This window comes from Schistocerca gregaria, chromosome 3, assembly GCF_023897955.1.
Source record: "Schistocerca gregaria isolate iqSchGreg1 chromosome 3, iqSchGreg1.2, whole genome shotgun sequence".
In the NCBI taxonomy this organism is placed as follows: Eukaryota; Metazoa; Arthropoda; class Insecta; order Orthoptera; family Acrididae; genus Schistocerca; species Schistocerca gregaria.
The window spans coordinates 152,040,433-152,063,981 of NC_064922.1; the positions used below are offsets into that span (position 1 = coordinate 152,040,433).

At 45.6% G+C, this 23,549-nt stretch overlaps 1 protein-coding gene across 1 annotated transcript in view; it reads right to left on the minus strand.

Moving 5' to 3' along the window:
• Window positions 1-5,939, minus strand: part of LOC126355290 (protein scarlet-like) — a 142,553-nt gene extending 136,614 nt beyond the window's left edge. Inside the window, exons 1-2 of the mRNA XM_050005579.1 lie at window positions 5,898-5,939; window positions 5,662-5,800 (exon numbers count right to left, since the gene is read on the minus strand). Of these exons, the coding sequence (XP_049861536.1) occupies window positions 5,662-5,800; window positions 5,898-5,939 (181 nt within the window). The remainder of the gene's footprint in view (window positions 1-5,661; window positions 5,801-5,897) is intronic.
• Window positions 5,940-23,549: the final 17,610 nt, after the last annotated feature.

Consider the following 23,549-nt stretch of genomic DNA (forward strand, 5'->3'; position numbering starts at 1 on the left):
CCTTCGCGTTTTCACTTCACGATGACATCACCAGCAGTCGACGTGGGCAGCTTTGGAAGTGTTGAAATGCCCCTGATGGATTTGTTACGCAGGTGTCAGTCACCCAGTGACTAGACCACATTCGATGCCACTGAGCTCCTGTGGCCCACCATTTCAACTGTTACTCCTTCTCTACCGACAGCACAATACTTCCCGCCTCCTCTTATACTGGCTGGTCCGCCTATCATGACATCTAGTCGTCACTTCCGCATTACATAGGCGTGTGCGGAATCTTTTGATCAGATAGTGTGTATGATGGGAGGGAGAGATGTGGGGACAGAATGGAGGTCCTTTGGGGGAGGATGTGTAGATTAACTGGACGGGAGATTAGAGTAGAAACAGGAGACGGATTATAATACAGCTTAGGGGATGCGCAGGATATGCTTTAAGTTTGAATAAAAATCGTCGGCAATGGCGACCCAAGGCTTCTTGTATAATAGTCGCCCGTATTTGGCCATTGTCCTGGTCTAAGAGGGTGGTACAGCGGTCAGAACCTCAGGGAGGACCATTCTGGTACGAAAATGACTCTAACACGGAAGAATCAGTAATGATCAAAGGGATGAGGATTCAGAACGCACTGGAAACCACTGCATTAATGATAAATAATGTGTTTCCAGAAGAGACGTACCTGCCAACTGGAGAAGTGTCATTACTGTCTCTCCATTCGAAACAATCTTGGGGATTATTTCCCGTTTGGATCTCTGAGGGGTGATTGCCAAGGGGACTAACCACGAGAAACAAATTCAATAACGAAAACAAATATAACATTCTACTAGTCGGAGCGCGCAATGTCAAAAGTTTCAACGTGGTAAGGAAGCCACGTCTGAAAAGGGAAATTGAAGCTCTCAGGCTAGGTATACTGGGGGTCGATTAACGGAATCGAAGGACAATAAGGATTTCTGGTCAGTCGAATAGAAGATAATATCTACAATAGCAGAACAGGAATATGATTTGTTATTAACAGCAAAGAAAGGCCAGAGCGAGTTACTGTGAACAGTTCGGTGATAGGTTTCTTCTCGTTAGAATCGATAGCAAACAGACACCAACAATAATAATTTGTATACACCGCCATGAAATAAATAATGCACTCTGTTAGAGATTACCAGTTCAGTCAAGGTTTAATGTTTCAACAGTGCATATAGAGTACATGAAATGACTACATTTACAGAGAAATGGCACAAGCGGTTTTGAGGTACCAGGTATTGGCCCATGCTGCAACACCCATATTAGTACGTGGTATAGCCTCCATGGGCGTCCATGCAGGCACTTACTCTGGCATCCAGTCTATCGTACAGACGGCGAACACTGTACTGTCATACATTACGCCACAACTGCTCGACCTGTTCACATAGCACTGTGAGAGGTATTGGTTGACATGCCGAACAAGTCACTTCTCGTTCCATCATATCCCAAACGTCGTCGAATGGAGACAAGTCCCGAGACCGTATTAGCCAGGGGAGACACCGCACGTTGAGTTTCACAGGCTGTGTGCGGCGAGCATTACCCTGATGGAACAAAATACACTATGTAATCAAAAGTATCCGAACACTTCGCTGAAAATGACTTACAAGTTCGTGGCGCCCTAGCTCAGTAATACTTGAATTCAGTATGGTGTTGCTCCACCCTTAGAGTTGATGACAGCTTCCACTCTCGTAGGCATACGTTCAATCAGGTGCTCGAAAGTTTCGTGGGGAATTGTAGCCCATTCTTCACGGAGTGGCGCACTGAGGAGAGGTAACGATGTCGGCCGGTGAGACCTGGCACGAAGTCGGCGTTCCGAAACATCCCAAAGGTGTGCTAGAGGATTAATGTCAGGACTCTGTGCAGGCCAGTCCATTACAGGGATGTTATTGTCATGTAACCACTGTGCCACAGGCCAAGCATTATGAGGAGGTGTTCGATCGTGCTGAAAGATGCAGTCGCCATCCCCGAATTGCTCTTCAACCGTGGGAAGCAAGAAGGTGCTTAAAACATCAGTGTAGGCCTGTGCTGTGATAGTGCCACGGCAAACAACAAGGAGTGCAAGCCCCCTCCATAAAAAACACGGTCACACCGTAACACTACCGCCTTCTAATTTTACTGTTTGCACTACACTCGCAGGCAGGCGACGTTCACCGGGCATTCGACACACACACAGCCTGCCATCGGATCGCCACATTGTTTACCGTGATTCGTCACGCAACGTTTTTCCACTGTTAAATCGTCCGATGTTTACGCTCCTTACACCAAGCGAGGCGTCGTTTGGCATTTACCGGCGCGATGTGTGGCTTATGAGCACCCGCTCGACCATGAAATTCACTTTTCTCACCGCCCACCTAACTGTCATAGTACTTGCAGTGGATGCAGATGCAGTTTGGAATTTATGTATGACAGACGAGGTCGGCCTGTACGCTTTTGTGCTGTACGTGTCTCTTCACGTTTCCACTTCACTATCACATTGTAAACAGTGGACCTAGGGATGTTTAGGAGTGTGTAAATCTCGCGTACAGACGTATGACACAAGTGACACCCATCACCTGACCACGTTCGAAGACCGTGAATTCCGCGGATGGTGCCATTCTGCTCTCTCACGATGTCTAATGGCTACTGAGGTCGCCGATATGTATTACGTGGCAGCAGGTGGCAGCACAACGCAGCTAATATGAAGAACGTATGTGTTAGGGGGTGTCCGGATACTTTTGATCTCGTAGTGTTGCAAGAAGGGCAAAAGAACGGGTCTAACAACACGCTTCATGTACCGTGCTCTGGTTAGCGTCCCATCCAGAAACGCCAAACGTTAATGAGAGTTGTAGCTTGTCGCATCCGACACCATAAGGTCTGGAGAGGAGCCAGTGTGTCTTCGATGAGTGCACAGTATGAGACAGCGCTTACAAGGTGAACGTCGTACGCGCAGGCTGAATGTGCCTTCATCGCTGAAGACCACGACGCGCCATTTCATCTTCCAAGTGACCCACTGACGCCACCAATCGAGCAACGGATGTCGACTCTGTGGCCTGAGTGGAAGACGGGCTAGAGGTGTGCGTGTCCACAGTCCCACTGCTAGTAACGGAGTCGCCATAGTTCATGTTCACACGTCTGGGCTCACAAACCCGGTGGTCTGTGCTTAGGTAGCTCTATGATTTGCCACTGTTTCTCGTACAATACGACGATGCTGCCGGGCGTCTGTGCTGCGTGAAAGTCCAGAACCTCATCTATGGGTGTGAGAATATTAATGTAACCACTGATACCAACATCACTGCATAACTAACACAGCACGCCTAAAGTCGCTCATTTGACTGTAGAAACGACGAGTGCTTCCTTCACACACGGAGCCTTCTAGCTGTGAGCATTCCCTATTAAAGGGTAGATACAAATGGTACTGTGGTAGCTATACCATTATGCTATCCGCTGGCGAACTACGTTGACACCATAACCCAGGTGTCCTACGCCGTCATCAGATCAAAATCGGCGGCGTCTTTCCAAGTGTACTAAGTTTTTCCCGCACTGTATACACGTCGACGTCACAAGCATGAGATGAGGGTATTTGATGGGTAATTCAGTATATAAAGAGAGATGATATGATAATGATCATGTGGGGTTGTGATGTAGTAACAAACGAAGGAACAGAGGACAGAGTTATGGCAGAATGTGGGCTCGGTTGTAGAAATTGGAGACCTGAAAGACTCCACTTTGTAAGAGCTAAACCAAAAGAAGAGGAGATATAGTTTGACAAGATTCTGAGAAACAGGACGATTCCTGTTAAATGAGACAGAGATTCCCAAATCTGATATTAGAGCGTAATGCGTACTCAGAAGTAGATATAGACTCAGATCACGAGTAAAGAGGAAGAATAAGCTGAAGTTCGAGAGGATCTTCGAGAAAAATTATTGTTGAAGAAGTAAGACACTGAAGTACTGAGGATGATCGCATGAGTTTGAAGTTCTCACGAGGCTGTATATACTAAAGACTGCCACAGGAGGCCGTTCAGTTGAAGGGAAATGGACATCACTAAAAAAGGTAATCGCAGAAATGACAGTGACAAACATGGGTAGTAGGAAGATAACTGCGAAAAAAACCTTGTGTAAGAGAAGAAATACTTCAACTAATTGACAAAAGGAGGAAATGCAGTGCCAGAAGGACAAGGTCATTTCATTGGCAAGTGATGTGATAGGTAGCTCATTACTGAAGTAGCCTATGATACCAAATTCAGAAGACAATAACGGCTGCCCAGTCACGTCAATACACAGCGCATTCCGCTCTGGTGACAATGCAGACGAGCATTCTAGCGTCGTTCTTACAGGCCTTGGAGAAGGAGTAAGTTCCATCATGTGCCACACGTCTTTAATTGACGAGATATCTGACAATCTTACTGGCCTGGGCAGTTGTTGTACACCACGATGTGCACGTTGCATCGCAGCAGCCGCATGTGAACTTTCACTGTCCTGCTGAAAAAGCCCATTGCCTTCCTATCGAAAAATGGCAGTAGCACGGTGTAACATTTTAAGCCATGGATACTGGTTAATTTACCCTGCACGAACTCTAAATGTTACGAGGAGTTTTAGTTAATGTCCCCCCCCCCCCCCCAAACCTGCACACTTACACCGCATGTAGCCTGTGATGGGACCTGTGCGCCGCTGGGGCTTCCACCCTGGAATAGGAAGCTCAACAGGCGTACGCATTACACGAGTATGTCCATTACTCTCATCACTGCAGATAACAGAGCGCCATTCCACTCTCCAGTCGACTTTTCTAAGATATTAGTGTAGGCATGATTCACGATGTCATGGTGTCAGTGGCCAGAGGCACAATTGATATCAATCCTGATTGTAACAGACGATTTCCGGCTGTCCCTGATGAAACAGCCGGTGCAACATGTGTCCGGATTTCTTCCCTGGATGATGTGCGGTCAGTCACTGCTGCTTGCACAATGCGCCGACCTTGATGAGGGTCTGTATTACGCGGACGTTCAGAACCTACAGGTGTGAGAATGTTGTACAGACCACTATTGAAGGCAACAACAATACACAGCCGATCCACTGTGCCTAACATTTGCGGCTATCTGTCGGCACGTCCACCCAGCATCCCGGAAGCAATGCTATCTCTTTGAAATGACTGAGGTTGTTGAACAGAAGCACGTGGGGCATGACTCTACAGAAGGATGACTGTTGCGAATACCGTACACGTCTAAACTCAACACAGTTACTGCCTGCACAGTAAAAGTAGAGGATGCCTCCAGACTGTCATCTGATCGCCGATGGGCGTGACAAAATAAGTCACTAACCCAACCCAACAACACCTGACATGCACATGTTATACTCTGCTGTCACTCAATATAGTCGTTGGGGAGGGGGGGGGGGAGGTGTGTGTGTGTGGAACGGGCTGCATTTTTTTCCATTCAATGTTCAGGACAAAGAGGCTGCAGGAAAAATTTAAATTGTTAAATAAATGTAGCTGGGTGTGGTAGTTTCAGGTCATATAGATGCGAATTTTAACAAACAGGGAAAGGAAAAGAGCGAGACTGTGAGACACGTGATAAAGATGGTGATAGAGAAGAATGGGGATGTTAACAAGGCGTTGCGTTTAGTGCCGTGTGATCGTGATACTGTTGAATAGCAGTGACCTCGGTGGAGGTTGTGTACTCACCGCCGTTGACGATGCGCCGGTGGTGGAGGCTGCGCCTCCAGAAGCCGCCCCGCGAGACGGCGTACACGGAGACGTCGCGCCACGTCAACGTCACCCCAGGGGAGCGGCCACTCAGCGGCGACATGGCGAGCGGTGTCGACTGCAACACGGGACATGGCACACCGTGGTACAAGCTGGCGGCCACAACAGGGCACGGCGGACAAAACTCAGCGATACAGTCTCTAGCATTTACTGACCGGCCAGAGCATGATCACTCGGCACTGCGACACCGGATGCATGTGTATGCGCAAAATCCCATTGTCGGTAGCCGCGCAGACAGGAGGGCAAGGATGGGGAGAGCGCTAATACACAACTGGCGATTGAAATTGCTACACCACGAACATGACGTGCTACAGACGCGGAGTTTAACCGACAGGAAGAAGATGCTGAGATATGCAAATGATTAGCTTTTCAGAGCATTCACTGAAGGTGGTCACCGGTGTCGACACCTACAACGTGCTGACATGAGCAAAGTTTCCAACCGATTTCTCACACACAAACAGTGGGTGACCGGCGTTGCCTGGTGAAACGTTGTTGTGATGCCTCGTGTAAGGAGGAGAAATGCGTACCATCCCGCTTCCGACTTTGCTAAAGGTCGGATTGTAGCCTATCGTGATTGCGGTTTATCGTATCGCGACATTGCTGATTGCGTTGGTCGAGATCCAGTGACTGTTAGCAGAATATGGAATCGGTGGGTTCAGGAGGGTAATACGGAACGCCGTGCTGGATCCCAACGGCCTCGCATCACTAGCAGTCGAGATGACAGGCATCTTATCCGCATGGCTGTAACGGATCGTCCACCCACGTCTCGATCCCTGAGTCAACAGATGGGGACGTTTGCAAGACAACAACCATCTGCACGGACAGTTCGACGACGTTTGCAGCAGCATGGACTCTCAGCTCGGAGACCGTGGCTGCGGTTACCCTTGACGCTGCATCACAGACAGGAGCGCCTGCGATGGTGTACTCAACGTCGAACCTGGGTGCACGTCATTTTTTCGGATGAATTCAGGTTCTGTTTACAGCATCATGATGGTCGCATCCGTGTTTGGCGACATCACGCTGAACGCAAATTGGAAGCGTGTATTCGTCATCGCCATACTGGCGTATCACCCGGCGTGATGGTATGGGGTGCCATTGGTTACACGTGTCGCATTGACGGCACTTTGAACAGTGGACGTTACATTTCAGATGTGTTACACGTAGCTCTACCCTTCATACGACCCCTGTGAAACCCTACATTTCAGCAGTATAGTACACGACTGCATGTTGCAGGTCCTGTACGAGCCATTCTGGATAGAAAAATGTTCGACTGCTGCCCTAGCCAGCACATTCTCCAGATCTGTCACCAATTGAAAACGTCTGGTCAATTGTGGCCGAGCAACTGGCTCGTCACAATACGCCAGTCACTACTCTTGATGAACTGTGGTATCGTGTTGAAGCTGTATGGGCAGCTGTGCCTGTACACGCCATCCAAGCTATGTTTGACTCAATGCCCAGGCGTATCGAGGCCGTTATTACGTCCAAAGGTGGTTGTTCTGGGTACTGATTTCTCAGGATCTATGCACCCAAATTGCGTGAAAATGCAATCACATGACAGTTGTGGTATAATATATTTGTCCAATGAATACCCGTTTATCATCTGCATTTCTTATTGGTGTAGCAATTTTAATGGCCAGTAGTGTATCTGAGGACTGCGGGCAGACTCTGTAAGGGAAATGGCGAGTGCTTGATGTGCTGCTCTCAGCTGAAGCCTAGACCCGCATGTTTTGTAAATATTAAGTAGGGCCCGTCTACGCCCACGCTTACACTGCGACCCCTCGAGAAAGAATCTGTCACCTCTGCTTTGACTAGTACCTAAAAATAATCCCTCCGAAAATTCAGCGATTTATTTTCGCCTGACTTCTTAACCAATTGTAACTTTCAGAGAAGCTTTATGAGTGGCGAATTTTGAGTAAAACCTACACATTTCCCTTGTTGCTGCGTTATAATTTGCTTCTTTTGCCAAAACACAGCGGAGTTGTCTAAACTCACAACTATGTTGTGCAAACGCAATTGCTAGAGAATTCTACAATAATGGTTTATTAAGTTTACCACGATAGGAACTGAGGAAAAGTAAGATTAGTATCTTACAGAACAGCACGTCCTCAGTACAAAGTAAATGTGTAATGTCTTCACTGATTTGCTCTATAACCCATAGCATTTCTCTTTTCGTCAACTGCCGACTGACTTTAAAAATGATATGCTTTCATCGAAAAAGTTTGTAGTTAGTGGAATAACAAGTTAGGTAACGAAATTTTATATAATAACCATATGGTAAAATGCTCTCCTCTTTGTGTGTTATCATTTGCCAAAATCTCATTTCGATATCCCAAACTGTTTATGACATATGAGGAATGTAGTGAATATTTTCATTCTGGCTTTATCGCTGGCGCGTCGCGATCGTAAATGAGTGTGCAACGTGAGATAAGTTTTCTCGAGATCCGTGACTGATAGAGACCTCCTGAATAGTCTAAAGAGAAATTAAGTGTGTTAGCTAAATTTCATATGCAGCAGCATATTACGTAATATGCATCAAAAGCAAAATGATAAGAGGTCCCTCTTTTTCATTGAAAATTTTTCGGATTTCGCGTAGCGTCTTACTTTCACATAAATATCATAATAACTATGACCATTATCGAAATGATGGACACATCTTCATGAAGCTGCCACATACCGCTGCAAGTAAAACAAAAATGAAATTTTTACCGAATAGTTTCTATAAAAGCGTTGAGAAAGACTGCAAAACGAGCACCTCGATTCTGCCACGCCAACCGGGAGAAAGATAACAGACACGGTCGGTCTCGCCTTCCGAACAAACTAATGAACTCGCCCAGCGCTTTGAACGAGAACTGGTCACCGCGCATCGGCCAACTCATGCCGTGTGGACTTCTGTGGGGGCGAGAATGTTACGCCGTAATGAAAGTATATAACCGGTGCACAGATGTATAGTCAACCGTTCTAGCGAATGGGGAAATCCACTGGCATAAGCAGCTCCTTGCTAAGCCAGAATGGGTACAGCATGCCGCATGGGAATGAGTACCTCAGAAAAGGCGAAGCATTCGTTTCTATGCAAGTGGCATGAACGTCTATGGTAAGTGGTTGAAACCACGAGTGGGTGACGATTTGTTGAAGGTCCACTCCTCATCACCGAATGTGGAGGTCGACGTCCGATCAGCCCATAATTGGATGACATGTGCGTGGACATCTGCTGCTACATACTTGTTGGAACCCACCAATGATGTGTAGAATCTGTGCACAATCTGTGCTGTATTGCGTTTCAATTGGGCCAAAACGGTATTAGGCAATGGTCATAATGTTCTGGGCTGTCAGCGTAAAACAACCACACTGCTCAACAAAAATTTGGTATAGTATTGTAAAATGTAGTTCACAACATTAGATGACTCGTTGACCTAGGCATTTCAAGCATTATCCAGTTAGAATCCATACAGTGGGTGGTGTTTACTACTGGTATGAATTGTACCCACTTCCCAGTCTACTGCCAGCAGTCCCGTATCAGCAACACCTTCATTCAGTTTGTGTTCAGCGTTGCAGTAAAACGCCATTTGTAGAGGCATACAACACTTTGATGGAATCAGGATACTGGCTCTACGTTCAGTAGGTCATACACAGCTAGATGTTGGCGACTGGTTACATGTCACTCAAAGTGGTGTTTCTAAAGTGTGACAACAGACCTCAAAGTGGTCGTCTTCATATGACAACACCAATACAGGGTCGTTACCTCCAACTCAGATCTGCTGCGCGGAGTGGCCTCGTGGTTTAGGGCGCCATGTCACAGACTGCGCTGTCCTTCCCGCCTGAGGTTGGAGTTCTACCTCGGTCATGGGTGTGTGTGTTCGATTAAGTTTCGGGTGTGCAGCCGCAAGAATTCTCCTTCTTCTTCTAATATTTCGGCTGTATAACACTGAACCATCTTCAGAGTGGCCGCAAGACAGCGAAGAATGGCAATTCTTGGATGTTCTGATTCGGCGCAGAGAGGATGGCACTTTGAGACATGAAGTGTATCGGAAGCCGACGCACATTGATTTGTATTTACGTGCAAATAGCTGCCACAATCCTGCCCACACAATGAGTCTGCAAGATGAACTTTCCCACTTACAAAGAGTGTTTGAAGACAATGGGTACTCCCCACAGCAAATACAGAAAGCACTGAAAATAAAACAGAAAGAGGCCACAAAGAAAGCAGAAGAAGACTAAGAAACCTTTAGATCGATGGCTTTCCTGCCATATGTGGGTAGCCTGTCATCAAGAATAGGACGGATTCCTAGCAGACACAAAGTAAAAGTGATTTTTCGTCCTTCACCTATGACAGTTGCACTCGTGGGCTCCGTCAAAGATGACCTGCTTCTCCGAAAATCTGGAATTTACAATATTCCATGTGAAAGTGACCTTTCTTACATTGGACAATCAACTCGTATTGTCCAAGAAAGACGTACAGAACCCCGGAGGTACACACGACTTTTACAACCTAACAAGTCGGCAGTCGCAGAGCACTGTGTTGACACTGTCACAGTGTGTTGTATGACAACGTCGAAATTTTGCCAGCTACATCTTTTTGGGACCTGATAGTGAAGGAGGCAATTGAAATTCGCTTGACGGCGAATTTAATTACTAGAGATAGTAGTTTAAACCTTGATAAATCATGGAATCCGGCTCTTCCTGTAATAAACTGAGAAAGACGTCATCATAGTGCAGCCCACAGTGATATATCGACAGGCCAACACAGATCGACTGCGGGGTCATAGATGTAACTAGTGCATTGTGCACATCTCTGCCGCCGACCAACCTCTCTGGCGCATTTGGCCGCATGCACAGTTGTGCGGTACACGGGTATAAAAGGACGAAGCGAGCACTAGAGCGGCAGTCTTGCGGCTCACTCTGAAGATCGCTGAACGTTATACAGCCTAAATATTAGAAGAAGGAGAATTCTTGCGCCTGCACACCCGAAACTTAATGGAACAGTCTTTGCGCCGCCAAAACATGAAATTTCACATGGGTTTGTGTGTTGTTCTTAGCATAACTTAGTTTAAGTACTGTGTACGTCTACGGACCGATGATCTCAACAGTTTGGTCCCTTAGGAATTCACGCACATTTGAACATTTTTGAACTCTCAGCTAGCAGGCGCCCAACGTCAACTGCCAGAAATATTGGAAATGACTGCTCCCATGCAACAGGGACTCATATCTCGGGCCGAGGAGTGCATAGAAGATTGCATCAGGGTGGTCTACATTCCAGAAGAACAATGACAAGTCTTACACTAAGACAACTGAACCGATGCAATCTAAAGACTGGAACTTTGGATTCGATTCCCGGCGGGGTCAGGGAATTTCTCTGCCTCGTGATGACTGGGTGTTGTGTGATGTCCTTAGGTTAGTTAGGTTTAAGTAGTTCTAAGTTCTAGGGGACTGATGACCATACATAGAGGTCTGTGTGGATGCGGATATCCGCGGATATGTCCGCGGATGCGGATATCCGCGGTGTTTGTTACTTGGCGGATAAAATCACGACCGGCGCGGATATCCGCGGGTCGTCTGCGGATAATGAGCAAGGCATCTGCCCAGTACGTATGTTGCAATTTTAGTTCAAAACTTCAAGTCTGTTGACATTCTTGGAATCTTGCAGGGCCCGGGTACAGCGGATATCTGTTGTCTTTAGCCCCTGACTACGACATACGTAGCTGTACCCAAGAGACCTGCGCCTAATCCGTTTCCGCCACCGTGTCTTCTGTGTGGCCTGTGAAGTGCTCTCTGGGTGCCAGACCTTCTCGCTGTCTACCAGACAGGTGCCTGTTGCAATTTTCCGCTGACTTCAGTTAGCGTTTTCTAGTGACTGAGTGACAACGTGCATCGTAGCAAATGTCAGTGAGAGTTCTTTCTACCTTCCAAACTTTACAGAAGCTCTTCTGCGAACCGTGCAGGACTGTCTCTGGACTGAAGACCACAACAACAACAACAACACAAATACAGTAAACCTGGAATTAAATGGATTACGAATGCGTGCGTTGCAAATCACTTCCTTTTTTTCTTGGATATTCGAAACACATCAGCATAAAGTAAGTTACGTCAACGAGGCCAAATGTGTCGTACTTCTGGAGAAAATACACGTTCGAGAACAGAGAAACGTTCGAAATTGCCTACCTGACACTACTTTTTTCATGTAACCACCGTAATAGCAAATGGCTCTGAGTACTATGGGACTTAACATCTGTGGTCATCAGTCCCCTAGAACTTAGAACTACTTAAATCTAACTAACCTAAGGACATCACACACACCCATGCCCGAGGCAGGATTCGAACCTGCGACCGTAGCACTCGCACGGTAACCACCGTAATGTTTAGTATTTAAATCAGTTGTTGCTTGCATACGACAGAAATAATGAAAGAGGAGTAATCGTAAACAGGAGTCTGCTAATGTTTTGAACTATTTAAGACGGCGGCAGGCCCGCCCAATCTGGCTTCAATACAACGTACAGCGTGAGTGTGCAGTGCCAGTTCCGTTCTTTCTTTACCTCCATGCTTCTGCGCCGATGTTTTCGAAGTTTGCCTCTACGTAGCGTCTTTGTCTCTGGTATGACGTCATCACTCAAAGCCGACAAGTGGAATCGGACACTAGAATTATTCCAAAATGGTGCAGCAAGTGTTCACATAATTTAAGGTCTAGGTGACTGACAAAGGCAAAAGTTTCTACCAATTAACATCAATTATATTGATGCTTGTCGATAATTGCCATTTTTATGTGTCAATAGATTACAGCGCTCGTGTGCCATATTTTATTACAGAGGACTGAGTTTTCATATGTCTATTAGCCTACAGTGCGTCAGTAAAATTTATGTTCTTTGGTAGAAGGCAAATCAGTCTAATCGTAAAGGTTTGTATGCTAGTGAACTTAGGGTAAACAGCTTGTGTGCGAGTCCGCAGGGAAACAAACACGCTGCGATTGTCGACTGTCTATAATCCATCTTAAACGGGAGCGCAAGAGAGCTGTGATCTGTGAGGCTGATACAGTCGGTCTGAGTGTACAAACACGGACGCTGACAGTAATTTAGACAGAAAGACGGTTGGACACGGACGGAAGAGTTGGGTCATGACGGCCACTAATGTTTCAAAGTTAATTATATATTCTCTGCAGCGATTTGTGAGAGGTGTAACGGAATACGAAGGGCAAGAAGTAGAATTCCTGGGCGTGGGTACGCCAGTTCTGGTAGATAACGTTTCTTACGCAATGAACGAAGTTCATTGTGAACTGAAGCCAGAGGAAACGGAAAAGACGTGGTTATCAGTCAGCACCTGAGAGTAAACCATAAGTTTTTGTATTGCATAAGAGCAACGATCACATTAAAGCAGACGTTGGATTGCCAGCGGAACGTATCCGACACATTGTTTCTTCCCAGAATGAAATTTTCACCCTGCAGCGGAGTGTGCACTGATATGAAACTTCCTGGCAGATTAAAACTGTGTGCCAGACCGAGACTCGAAATCGGAACCTTTGCCTTTCGCGGGCAAGTGCTCTACGAACTGAGCTATCCAAGCACGACTCAAGCCCCGTCCTGACAGCTTTACTTCTGCCAGTACCTCGTCTCCTACCTTTCCAAACTTTACAGAAGCTCTCCTGCGAACCTGCAGGACTAGCACTCCTGAAAGAAAGGATATTGCGGAGACATGGCTTAGCCACAGCCTAGGGGATGTTTCCAGAATGAGATGTTTCATATCAGCGCACACTCCGCTGCAGAGTGAAAATCTCATTCTGGAAACATCCCCGAGGCTGTGGATAAGCCATGTCTCCGCAATATTCTTTCTTTCAGGAGTGCTAGTCCTGCAGGTTCGCAGAAGAGCTTCTGTAAAGTTTGGAAGGTAGGAGACGAAGTACTGGCAGAAGTAAAGCTGTGAGGACGGGGCGTGAGTCGTGCTTGGATAGCTCAGTTGGTAAAGCACTTGCCCGCGAAAGGCAAAGGTCTCGAGTTCGAGTCTCGGTCCGGCACACAGTTTTAATCTGCCAGGAAGTTTCACACTGTTGACTGTAATGTGATGATATAGATGTTGCAGCACAATTTGGTGGGAATTGTTAAAAGTGAACTACTTTATCTAAGAACCGACATGTAAAATAAGTATCAGTAGTTGCCTAATTTTAAATCAGAACTAAAAGCTGAAATGAAAATAAGCATACATATAAAGGAGAAAATTAAAGCAAATGGAAACTGCTAGATATGAGCGAAATCAAGATGTGTGTAGGTTGAAGCGATAATGTGACAAAAAAACATAGTCTGTGAAAGAATAGTGATGAACAGGTGGGCAAAGACTGTATTAATAGCCGTAAGGAAGTGGGAGAGCAGTGTGTGCGGAGACGAGTACTTCGATTCAGGAGCTGCTCGTCTGGTACACTGTACGAACATTGATTAGAAGATTAGATCTTCATGGAGTCACAACAGTCCCAAAGAGAATGTTTTAGTTAACCACAAGCAGTTTTCCAAATTTTATCTTCTTGTTTCGAAGCATCGGGTAGAACTTTTGAAGGATTAAAGAAATGTTTGGCGAAATATTGGAACTAGTGAAAGAAGATTGCATTTACTGAAAGTTATTGGGTATCAGACGCATTCGGATGTGGATAAATGATACCAATCTTTAGTTTACGATTGCTATCAATGGGCTATCTGAAGAAAAGGTGTAATAAAGTTCTCACATATTGTTTGTTGTTGTTGTGGTCTTCAGTCCTGAGACTGGTTTGATGCAGCTCTCCTTGCTACTCTATCCTGTGCAAGCTTCTTCATCTCCCAGTACCTACTGCAGCCTACATCCTTCTGAATCTGCTTAGCGTATTCATCTCTTGGTCTCCCTCTACGATTTTTACCCTCCACGCTGCCCTCAATACTAACTTGGCGATCCCTCGATGTCTCAGAACATGTCCTACCAACTGATCCCTTCTTCTAGTCAAGTTGTGCCACAAGCTTCTCTTTTTCTCAATTCTATTCAATATCTCCTCATTAGTTATGTGATCTACCCATCTAATCTTCAGCATTCTTCTGTAGCACCACATTTCGAAAGCTTCTATTCTCTTCTTTTCCAAGCTATTTATCGTCCACGTTTCACTTCCATACATGGCTACACTCGATACAAATACTTTCAGAAATGACTTCCTGACACTTAAATCTATACTTGATGTTAACAACTTTTTCTTCTTCAGAAACTCTTTCCTTTCCATTGCCAGTCTACATTTTATATCCTCTCTACTTCGACCATCATCAGTTCTTTGGCTCCCTAAATAGCAAAATTCCTTTACTACTTTAAGTGTCTCATTTCCTAATCTAATTCCCTCAGCATCGCCCGACTTACTTCGACTACATTCCATTATCCTCGTTTTGCTTTTGTTGATGTTCATCTTATACCCTCCTTTTAAGACACTGTCCATTCCGTTCAGCTGCTCTTCAAAGCCCTTTGCTGTCTCTGACAGAATTACAATGTCATCGGCGAACCTCAAAATTTTTATTTCTTCTCCATAGATTTTAATACCTACTCCGAACTTTTCTTTTGTTTCCTTTATTGCTTGCTCAATATACAGATTGAATAACATCGGGGACAGGCTACAACCCTGTCTCACTCCCTTCCCAACCACTGCTTCCCTTTCATGCCCCTCGACTCTTACAACTGCCATCTGTAAATAGCCTTTCGCTCCCTGTATTTTACCCCTGCCACCTTCAGAATTTGAAAGAGAGTATTCGAATCAACATTGTCAAAAGCTTTCTCTAAGTCTACAAAAGCTAGAAACGTAGGTTTGCCTTTCGTTAATGTTTCTTCTAAGATAAGTCGTAGCGTCAGTATTGCCTCACGTGTTCCAACATTTCTACGAAATCCAAACTGATCTTCCCCGAGGTCGGCTTCTACCAGTTTTTCCATTCGTCTGGAAAGAATTTGCGTTAGTATTTTGCAGCTGTGACTTATTACACTGATAGTTCGGTAATTTTCACATGTGTCAACACCTGCTTTCTTTGGGATTGGAATTATTATATTCTTCTTGAAGTCTGAGGGTATAGCGTCTGTCTCATACATTTTGCTCACCAGATGATAGATTTTTGTCAGGTCTGGCTCTCCCAAGGCTGTCAGCAGTTCTAATGGAATGTTGTCTACTCCAGGGGCCTTGTTTCGACTCAGGTCTTTCAGTGCTCTGTCAAACTCTTTACGCAGTATCGTATCTCCCATTTCATCTTCATCTACATCCTCTTCCATTTCCATACTATTGTCCTCAAGTACATCGCCCTTGTATCGACCCTCTATGTACTCCTTCCACCTTCCTGCTTTCCCTTCTTTGGTTAGAGCTGGGTTTCCATCTGAGCTTTTGATATTCATGCAAGTGGTTCTCTTTTCTCCAAAGGTCTCTTTAATTTTCCTGTAACAGTATCTATTTTACCCATAGTGAGATAAGCCTCTACATCCTTACATTTGTCCTCTAGCCATCCCTGCTTAGTTATTTTGCACTTCCCGTCAATCTCATTTTTGAGAAGTTTTTATTCCTTTTTGCCTGCTTCATTTATTGCATTTTTATATTTTCTCCTTTCGTCAATTAAATTCATTATTTCTTCTGTTACCCAAGGGTTTCTGCTAGTCCTCGTCTTTTTACCTATTTGTTCCTCTGCTGCCTTCACTACTTCATCCCTCAAAGCTACTCATTCTTCTTCTACTGTTTTTCTTTCCCCCATTCTTGTCACTTGTTCCCTTATGCTCTTCCTGAAACTCTGTACAACGTCTGGTCTTTCAGTTTATCCAGGTCCCATCTCCTTAAATTACCACCTTTTTGCAGTTTTTTTCAGTTTTAATCTACAGTTCATAACCAATAGATTGTGGTCAGAGTCCACATCTGCCCCTGGAAATGTCTTACAATTTAAAACCTGATTCCTAAATCTCTGTCTTAACATTATATTATCTATCTGATACCTTTTAGTATTTCCAGGCTCCTTCCATGTATACAACTTTCTTTCATGATTCTTGAACCAAGTGTTAGCTATGATTAAGTTATGCTCTGCGCAAAATTCTACCAGACGGCTTCCTCTTTCATTTCTTAGCCCCAATCCATATTCACCTACTATGTTTCCTTTTCTCCCTTTTCCTACTGACGAATTCCAATCACCCCTGACTATTAAATTTTCGTATCCATTCACTACCTGAATAATTTCTTTTATCACATCATATATTTCATCAATTTCTTCGTCATCTGCAGAGCTAGTTGGCATATAAACTTGAACTACTGTAGTAGGCATGGGCTTTGTGTCTATCTTGGCCACAATAATGCGTTCACTATGCTGTTTGTAGTAGCTTAAACGAACTCCTATTTTTTATTCATTATTAAACCTACACCTGCATTACCCCTATTTGATTTTGTGTTTATAACCCTGTATTCACCTGACCAAAAGTCTTGTTCCTCCGGCCACCGAACGTCGCTAATTCCCACTATATCTAACTTTAACCTATCCATTTCCCTTTTTAAATTTTCTAACCTACCTGCCCGATTAAGGGATCTGACATTCCACGCTCCGATCCGTAGAACGCCAGTTTTCTTTCTCCTGATAACGACGTCCTCCTGAGTAGTCCCCGCCCGGAGATCCGAATGGGGGACTATTTTACCTCCGGAATATTTTACCCAAAAGGACGCCATCATCATTAAATCATACAGTAAAGCTGCATGCCCTCGGGAAAAATTACGGCTGTAGTTTCCCCTTGCTTTCAGCCGTTCTCAGTACCATAACAGCAAGGCCATTTTGTTAGTGTTACAAGGCCAGATCATTCAATCATCCAGACTGTTGCCCCTGCAGCTACTGAAAAGGCTGCTGCCCCTCTTCAGGAACCACACGTTTGTCTGGCCTCTCAACAGATACCCCTCCGTTGTGGTTGCACCTACGGTACGGCTATCTGTATCGTTGAGGCACGCAAGCCTCCCCACCAACGGCAAGGTCCATATTTAATTTTCAGCGTAACTTCAACATTATCTATTGTATTTCACTACAGTAGACACAGAAGTAATAAATATTCACTGTTCAAGAAAATTTTGAAAAGTGAAAATATCTGTTATTGGACCAATCAAGGCAACTGGTTTCCTTCTTTGAGCCAGGGAGTTTCCGTGAATGGGCTATAGTGTAATAGTTGTTAAATATTATACACATCTAAATAAATGTCAATAATTCTTTATTTTTAGGAGTATTTTTAGAGCGTGAAGCCGAATAACATCTATTTGAAACCAAGGTGACTAAAAGTAGAAATGTCGTCTTAGAAGGTAAAAAGACACTTGTGACTGATTATCAAAACATTTACAAACTATTAGAAAATGACAATCATTACTTAAAATTTTGTTCATAGTGGCTTACTTAGACATAAGATATGACAACATTCGAGGTGGCTTACTCAAGGCAACTATCACTGCATTACTAAACAATACCTAGTCTCCGTCCACAGCACGTAAATGTATAACAAAATGGTGCGAACTTGTCGTACTTTCCAATGAGCGCTGCAAAAATGTTATAACTATTACAACATCTGTATGATGACTAAGTCGCCGGTACTTGTCTGTTAAAAGAACTTCGTGCAAATTCTACCTTTTTATACTGTTGTTATGTGTCTATGTGGAACAGCTCACGACTGAGATAGAGCGTCTTTGGCAACAAGGTCAACACTTAATGAACGGTAATACTCGCCTATTGTCAGTATCAACAGAGAAATCGAGCTGGCCCAGCGAAGGAGCCGGTCCATCAACATCAGCATTCTCCTACTTACAGGGAGCCTATGGAATAACTTATTCGTGTAAAATGTAGCTATCGTCCTACATTAATGTGATACGTGCAGTCCTGCGACTGAATTTGAAGGCTTCTCGATGACAAGTAGGTTCTGGTTACGTGATGTTCCTCTAGTTGGAATTATTGCTAGAATGTGACGAGAAAAGGCAGTTGGTCATAAATTAGGGCGACCTTGCGATAGTGTCGTTAAGTTAGTTTTGATCTTGAAAGGAGTAAGAAATGCACCTTATTCAGAGAAAAGTAATATGACAATTAAGCACACCAAGTATTTATTAAGTTCGTTGTTGTACATTAGGGATTTTGGGTGGAATGAGACATAAGCTATGCACTTCTATATCTACATCTACATATATACACCGATAGCCACCAAGCAGTGTGTGGCGGAGGGCACAATTCGAGCCAGAGTCATATTACCGCCCCCCCCCCCCCGCCCCTCACGGATCGCAGAGGGAAAAACGACTGTCTGAACACTGAACGCCTCAGTACGAGTTCTAATTTCCCTTATCTTTGAACGGTGATCACTGCGCAATATAAAAGCTGGTGGTAATAATATATGCTCTACATCCTCGGCTAAGATCTGACATTGGAATTTAATGAGCAGCCCCTTCCATTTAGATCGTCGTCTATCTGAAAATGTTCCCACTTCCAAGTTTCTATGAGATCTGTAACGCTATCGCGATGGCTGAATGTGCCAGTCACGAATCTTGCCACTGTTCTATGGACTTTCTCAATCTCTTGAATCAGACTCAAGTGGTAATGGTCCCATACAGACAAATAATACACCAAGACCGGACGAACTAAAATATTGTAAGCAATTTCCATTGTTGAAGGACTACATCGCTTCAGGATTCTACCAATAAACTGCAATTTAGAGTTCGCCTTACCCGTTACTCGTGTAATCTGATCATTCCATGTATCATTCTGAATAGTCACACTCAGATACTTAACGGATGTTACCGCTTCCAAAGACTGGGCATTTCTTGTGTACTTGTACGTTAATGGGGATTTTCGCCTTGTTATACGCAGTACGTTACACTTACTAATATTGAGAGATAACTGCCAGTCATTACAGCACACATTTATTTACTGTAAATCCGCATTGATTTGTTCACAACTTACGTGTGATACTACCTTCCTGTAGACTACAGCATCATCGGCAAACAGTCTAATGCCGCTGTCAGTACCATCAACCAGATCGTTTATGTAAATCGTAAAAAGCAGCGGACCTATTACGCTGCACTGGGCTACACCTGAAGTTACGCTTGTTTCTGTTGAAATCACTCCGTTCAGGACGACATACTGCTCCCTATCTGTTAGAAAACTTTCTATCCAACATCATATGTCATCGGATAGACCGTAAGAGCGCACTTTTTGGAACAAGCGAAAGTACGGAACTGAGTCGAACACCTTTCGAAAGTCGAGAAATATAGCATCAGCCTGGGAGCAAGTATCTAGAGCGTGTTGTATATCATGCACAAAGAGGGTCAGCTGTGTCTCGCATGACCGCTGTTTCCTACCGTGCTGATTTCTGCAGATGAGCTTCTCAGCGGCTAGAAAGGTTATTCTGTCTGAACATAAAATATGTTGACGATGAAGGCGATGTGAGTGTGGAATTCATGTGTTCAAATGCTATATGGGCGACACAAAGCACAGTAGTATCAAAGTATCTGCAGAGAGTGGATATTAAGGGCTGAAATGCGTATGTCGGGATAGCGAGAATGGAGGCAGTGGTACGTAAACAATAATATGGTTGCTACCATCAGGATAAAAGGGTGTAGCTTGCAGCCAATAACGTTTTGTGCACTCCTGGAAATTGAAATAAGAACACCGTGAATTCATTGTCCCAGGAAGGGGAAACATTATTGACACATTCCTGGGGTCAGATACATCACATGATCACACTGACAGAACCACAGGCACATAGACACAGGCAACAGAGCATGCACAATGTCGGCACTAGTACAGTGTACATCCACCTTTCGCAGCAATGCAGGCTGCTATTCTCCCATGGAGACGATCGTAGAGATGCTGGATGTAGTCCTGTGGAACGGCTTGCCATGCCATTTCCACCTGGCGCCTCAGTTGGACCAGCGTTCGTGCGGGACGTGCAGACCGCGTGAGACGACGCTTCATCCAGTCCCAAACATGCTCAATGGGGGACAGATCCGGAGATCTTGCTGGCCAGGGTAGTTGACTTACACCTTCTAGAGCACGTTGGGTGGCACGGGATACATGCGGACGTGCATTGTCCTGTTGGAACAGCAAGTTCCCTTGCCGGTCTAGGAATGGTAGAACGATGGGTTCCATGACGGTTTGAATGTACCGTGCACTATTCAGTGTCCCTTCGACGATCACCAGAGGTGTACGGCCAGTGTAGGAGATCGCTCCCCACACCATGATGACGGGTGTTGGCCCTGTGTGCCTCGGTCGTATGCAGTCCTGATTGTGGCGCTCACCTGCACGGCGCCAAACACGCATACGACCATCATTGGCACCAAGGCAGAAGCGACTCTCATCGCTAAAGACGACACGTCTCCATTCGTCCCTCCATTCACGCCTGTCGCGACACCACCGGAGGCGGGCTGCACGATGTTGGGGCGTGAGCGGAAGACGGCCTAACGGTGTGCGGGACCGTAGCCCAGGTTCATGGAGACAGTTGAGAATGGTCCTCGCCGATACCCCAGGAGCAACAGTGTCCCTAATTTGCTGGGAAGTGGCGGTGCGGTCCCCTAAGGCACTGCGTAGGATCCTACGGTCTTGGCGTGCATCCGTGCGTCGCTGCGGTCCGGTCCCAGGTCGACGGGCACGTGCACCTTCCGCCGACCACTGGCGACAACATCGATGTACTGTGGAGACCACACGCCCCACGTGTTGAGCAATTCGGCGGTACGTCCACCCGGCCTCCCGCATGCCCACTATACGCCCTCGCTCAAAGTCCGTCAACTGCACATACGGTTCACGTCCACGCTGTCGCGGCATGCTACCAGTGTTAAAGACTGCGATGGAGCTCCGTATGCCACGGCAAACTGGCTGACACCGACGGCGGCGGTGCACAAATGCTGCGCAGCTAGCGCCATTCGACGGCCAACACCGCGGTTCGTGGTGTGTCCGCTGTGCCGTGCGTGTGACCATTGCTTGTACAGCCCTCTCGCAGTGTCCGGAGCAAGTATGGTTGGTCTGATACACCGGTGTCAATGTGTTCTTTTTTCCATTTCCAGGAGTGTATATGTTAATAGACTAAATCGCTCGCATGGGATATTTAATTATACAGGACTGAGTAAAGAGAAGAGTATTAGTCCTTAGCCTCAATTTGTTATGGGAGGTTCTCCTTTCCTTACAAGTGCTGCAGGCGGAATGGTCGTAGCAAATACTTTAATTACGATAAAGACAATGATTGGCAGACGTGACCCTACGGATGTTTCTCTCGAAGTCCTAGTTTCACAGCACTTCAGGACCTTGTGGAAACATACAGGCCGGCCGGTGTGACCGAGCGGTTCTAAGTGCTACAGCCTGGAACCGCGCAACCGCTACGGTCGCTGGTTCGAATTCTGCCTCTATCATGCGTGTGTGTGTGCTGTCCTTGAGTTAGTTACGCTTAAGTACATCTAAGTTATAGGGGACTTATGACCTCAGAAGTTATGTCCCATAGTGCTCAGACCCATTTTGAAACAAACATACAGGCCTTAAGTCGCTCCGTGTTGAATATACAGACTGTTAAAAAGAGGTACGGCCAAACTTTCAGGAAACATTCCTCACACACAAAGAAAGAAAATATGTTATCTGGACATGTCCGGAAACGCTTACTTTCCATGTAGAGCTCATTTTATTACTTCTCTTCATGGAATGGAAACACACAGCAACAGAACGTACCAGCGTGACATCAAACACTTTGTTACCGGAAATGTTCAAAATGTCCTCCGTTAGCGAGGATATATGCATCCACCCTCCGTCGCATGGAATCCCTGATGCGCTGATGCAGCCCTGGAGAATGGCGTATTGTATCACAGCCGTCCACAATACGAACTCGAAGAGTCTCTACATTTGGTACCGGGGTTGCGTAGACAAGAGCTTTCAAATGCCCCCATAAATAAAAGTCAAGAGGGTTGAGGTCAGGACAGCGTGGCGGCCATGGAATTGGTCCGCCTCTAGCAATCCCTAAGTCACCGAATCTGTTGTCGAGAAGCGTACGAACACTTCGACTGAAATGTGCAGGAGCTCCATCGTGCATGAACCACATGTTGTGTCGTACTTGTAAAGGCACATATTCTAGTAGCACAGGTAGAGTATACCGTATGAAATCATGGCGGTGAATCGAGGAAGTACAGTGCACACTGACGAAACTAAAATGAGCTCTAACATGGAAATTAAGCGCTTCCGGAGACATGTCCACATAATATCATTTCTTTATTTGTGAGTGAGGAATGTTTCCTGAAAGTTTGGCCGTACCTTTTTGTAACACCCTGTATACTTTCACTAGCAACAATTACGAATTAATCCAGACATGTATTTCTATGGTTTTTTTCCTTGTTTTGTTGTAAGAACTCAGCCCGGACGATGTTAAAAATATTTCTGCTGGATGCCGTGTGGCCATTGCGTAATTGACACCACAACAGAACGATGTCGCTAAACCAGAAGAACACGTGAGCTCATATAGTGGATGTAGTGTAGTGAAACCGCATGTGAGACAGGGCGCGGGACACAGCAGCAATGGAGGAATACCGGGGTAACCGATAGGGAGAGTTGTTCCGCGGACGGGGTGACGGAAGCCCCGGGAATCAGAGCGAGGAGGAGGTGGCGGTCGGGTTACCAAGGCCTCAGCTCACCTGTCCCAGGCACAACTGCCCAATCAGCTCGTCGCTGCTTTTCAGGCTCGATCAGCTGATTAACTCAGACAGGCGCGGTAACTCGTGTGTCACCGACATATACGTTCGCACTCAGCAAACCACTGTGAAGTACGTGCTAGTGACTTCACCCCAGTGTATGGAGGTCGGCAACGATGACTGCTTATAAGCCTCT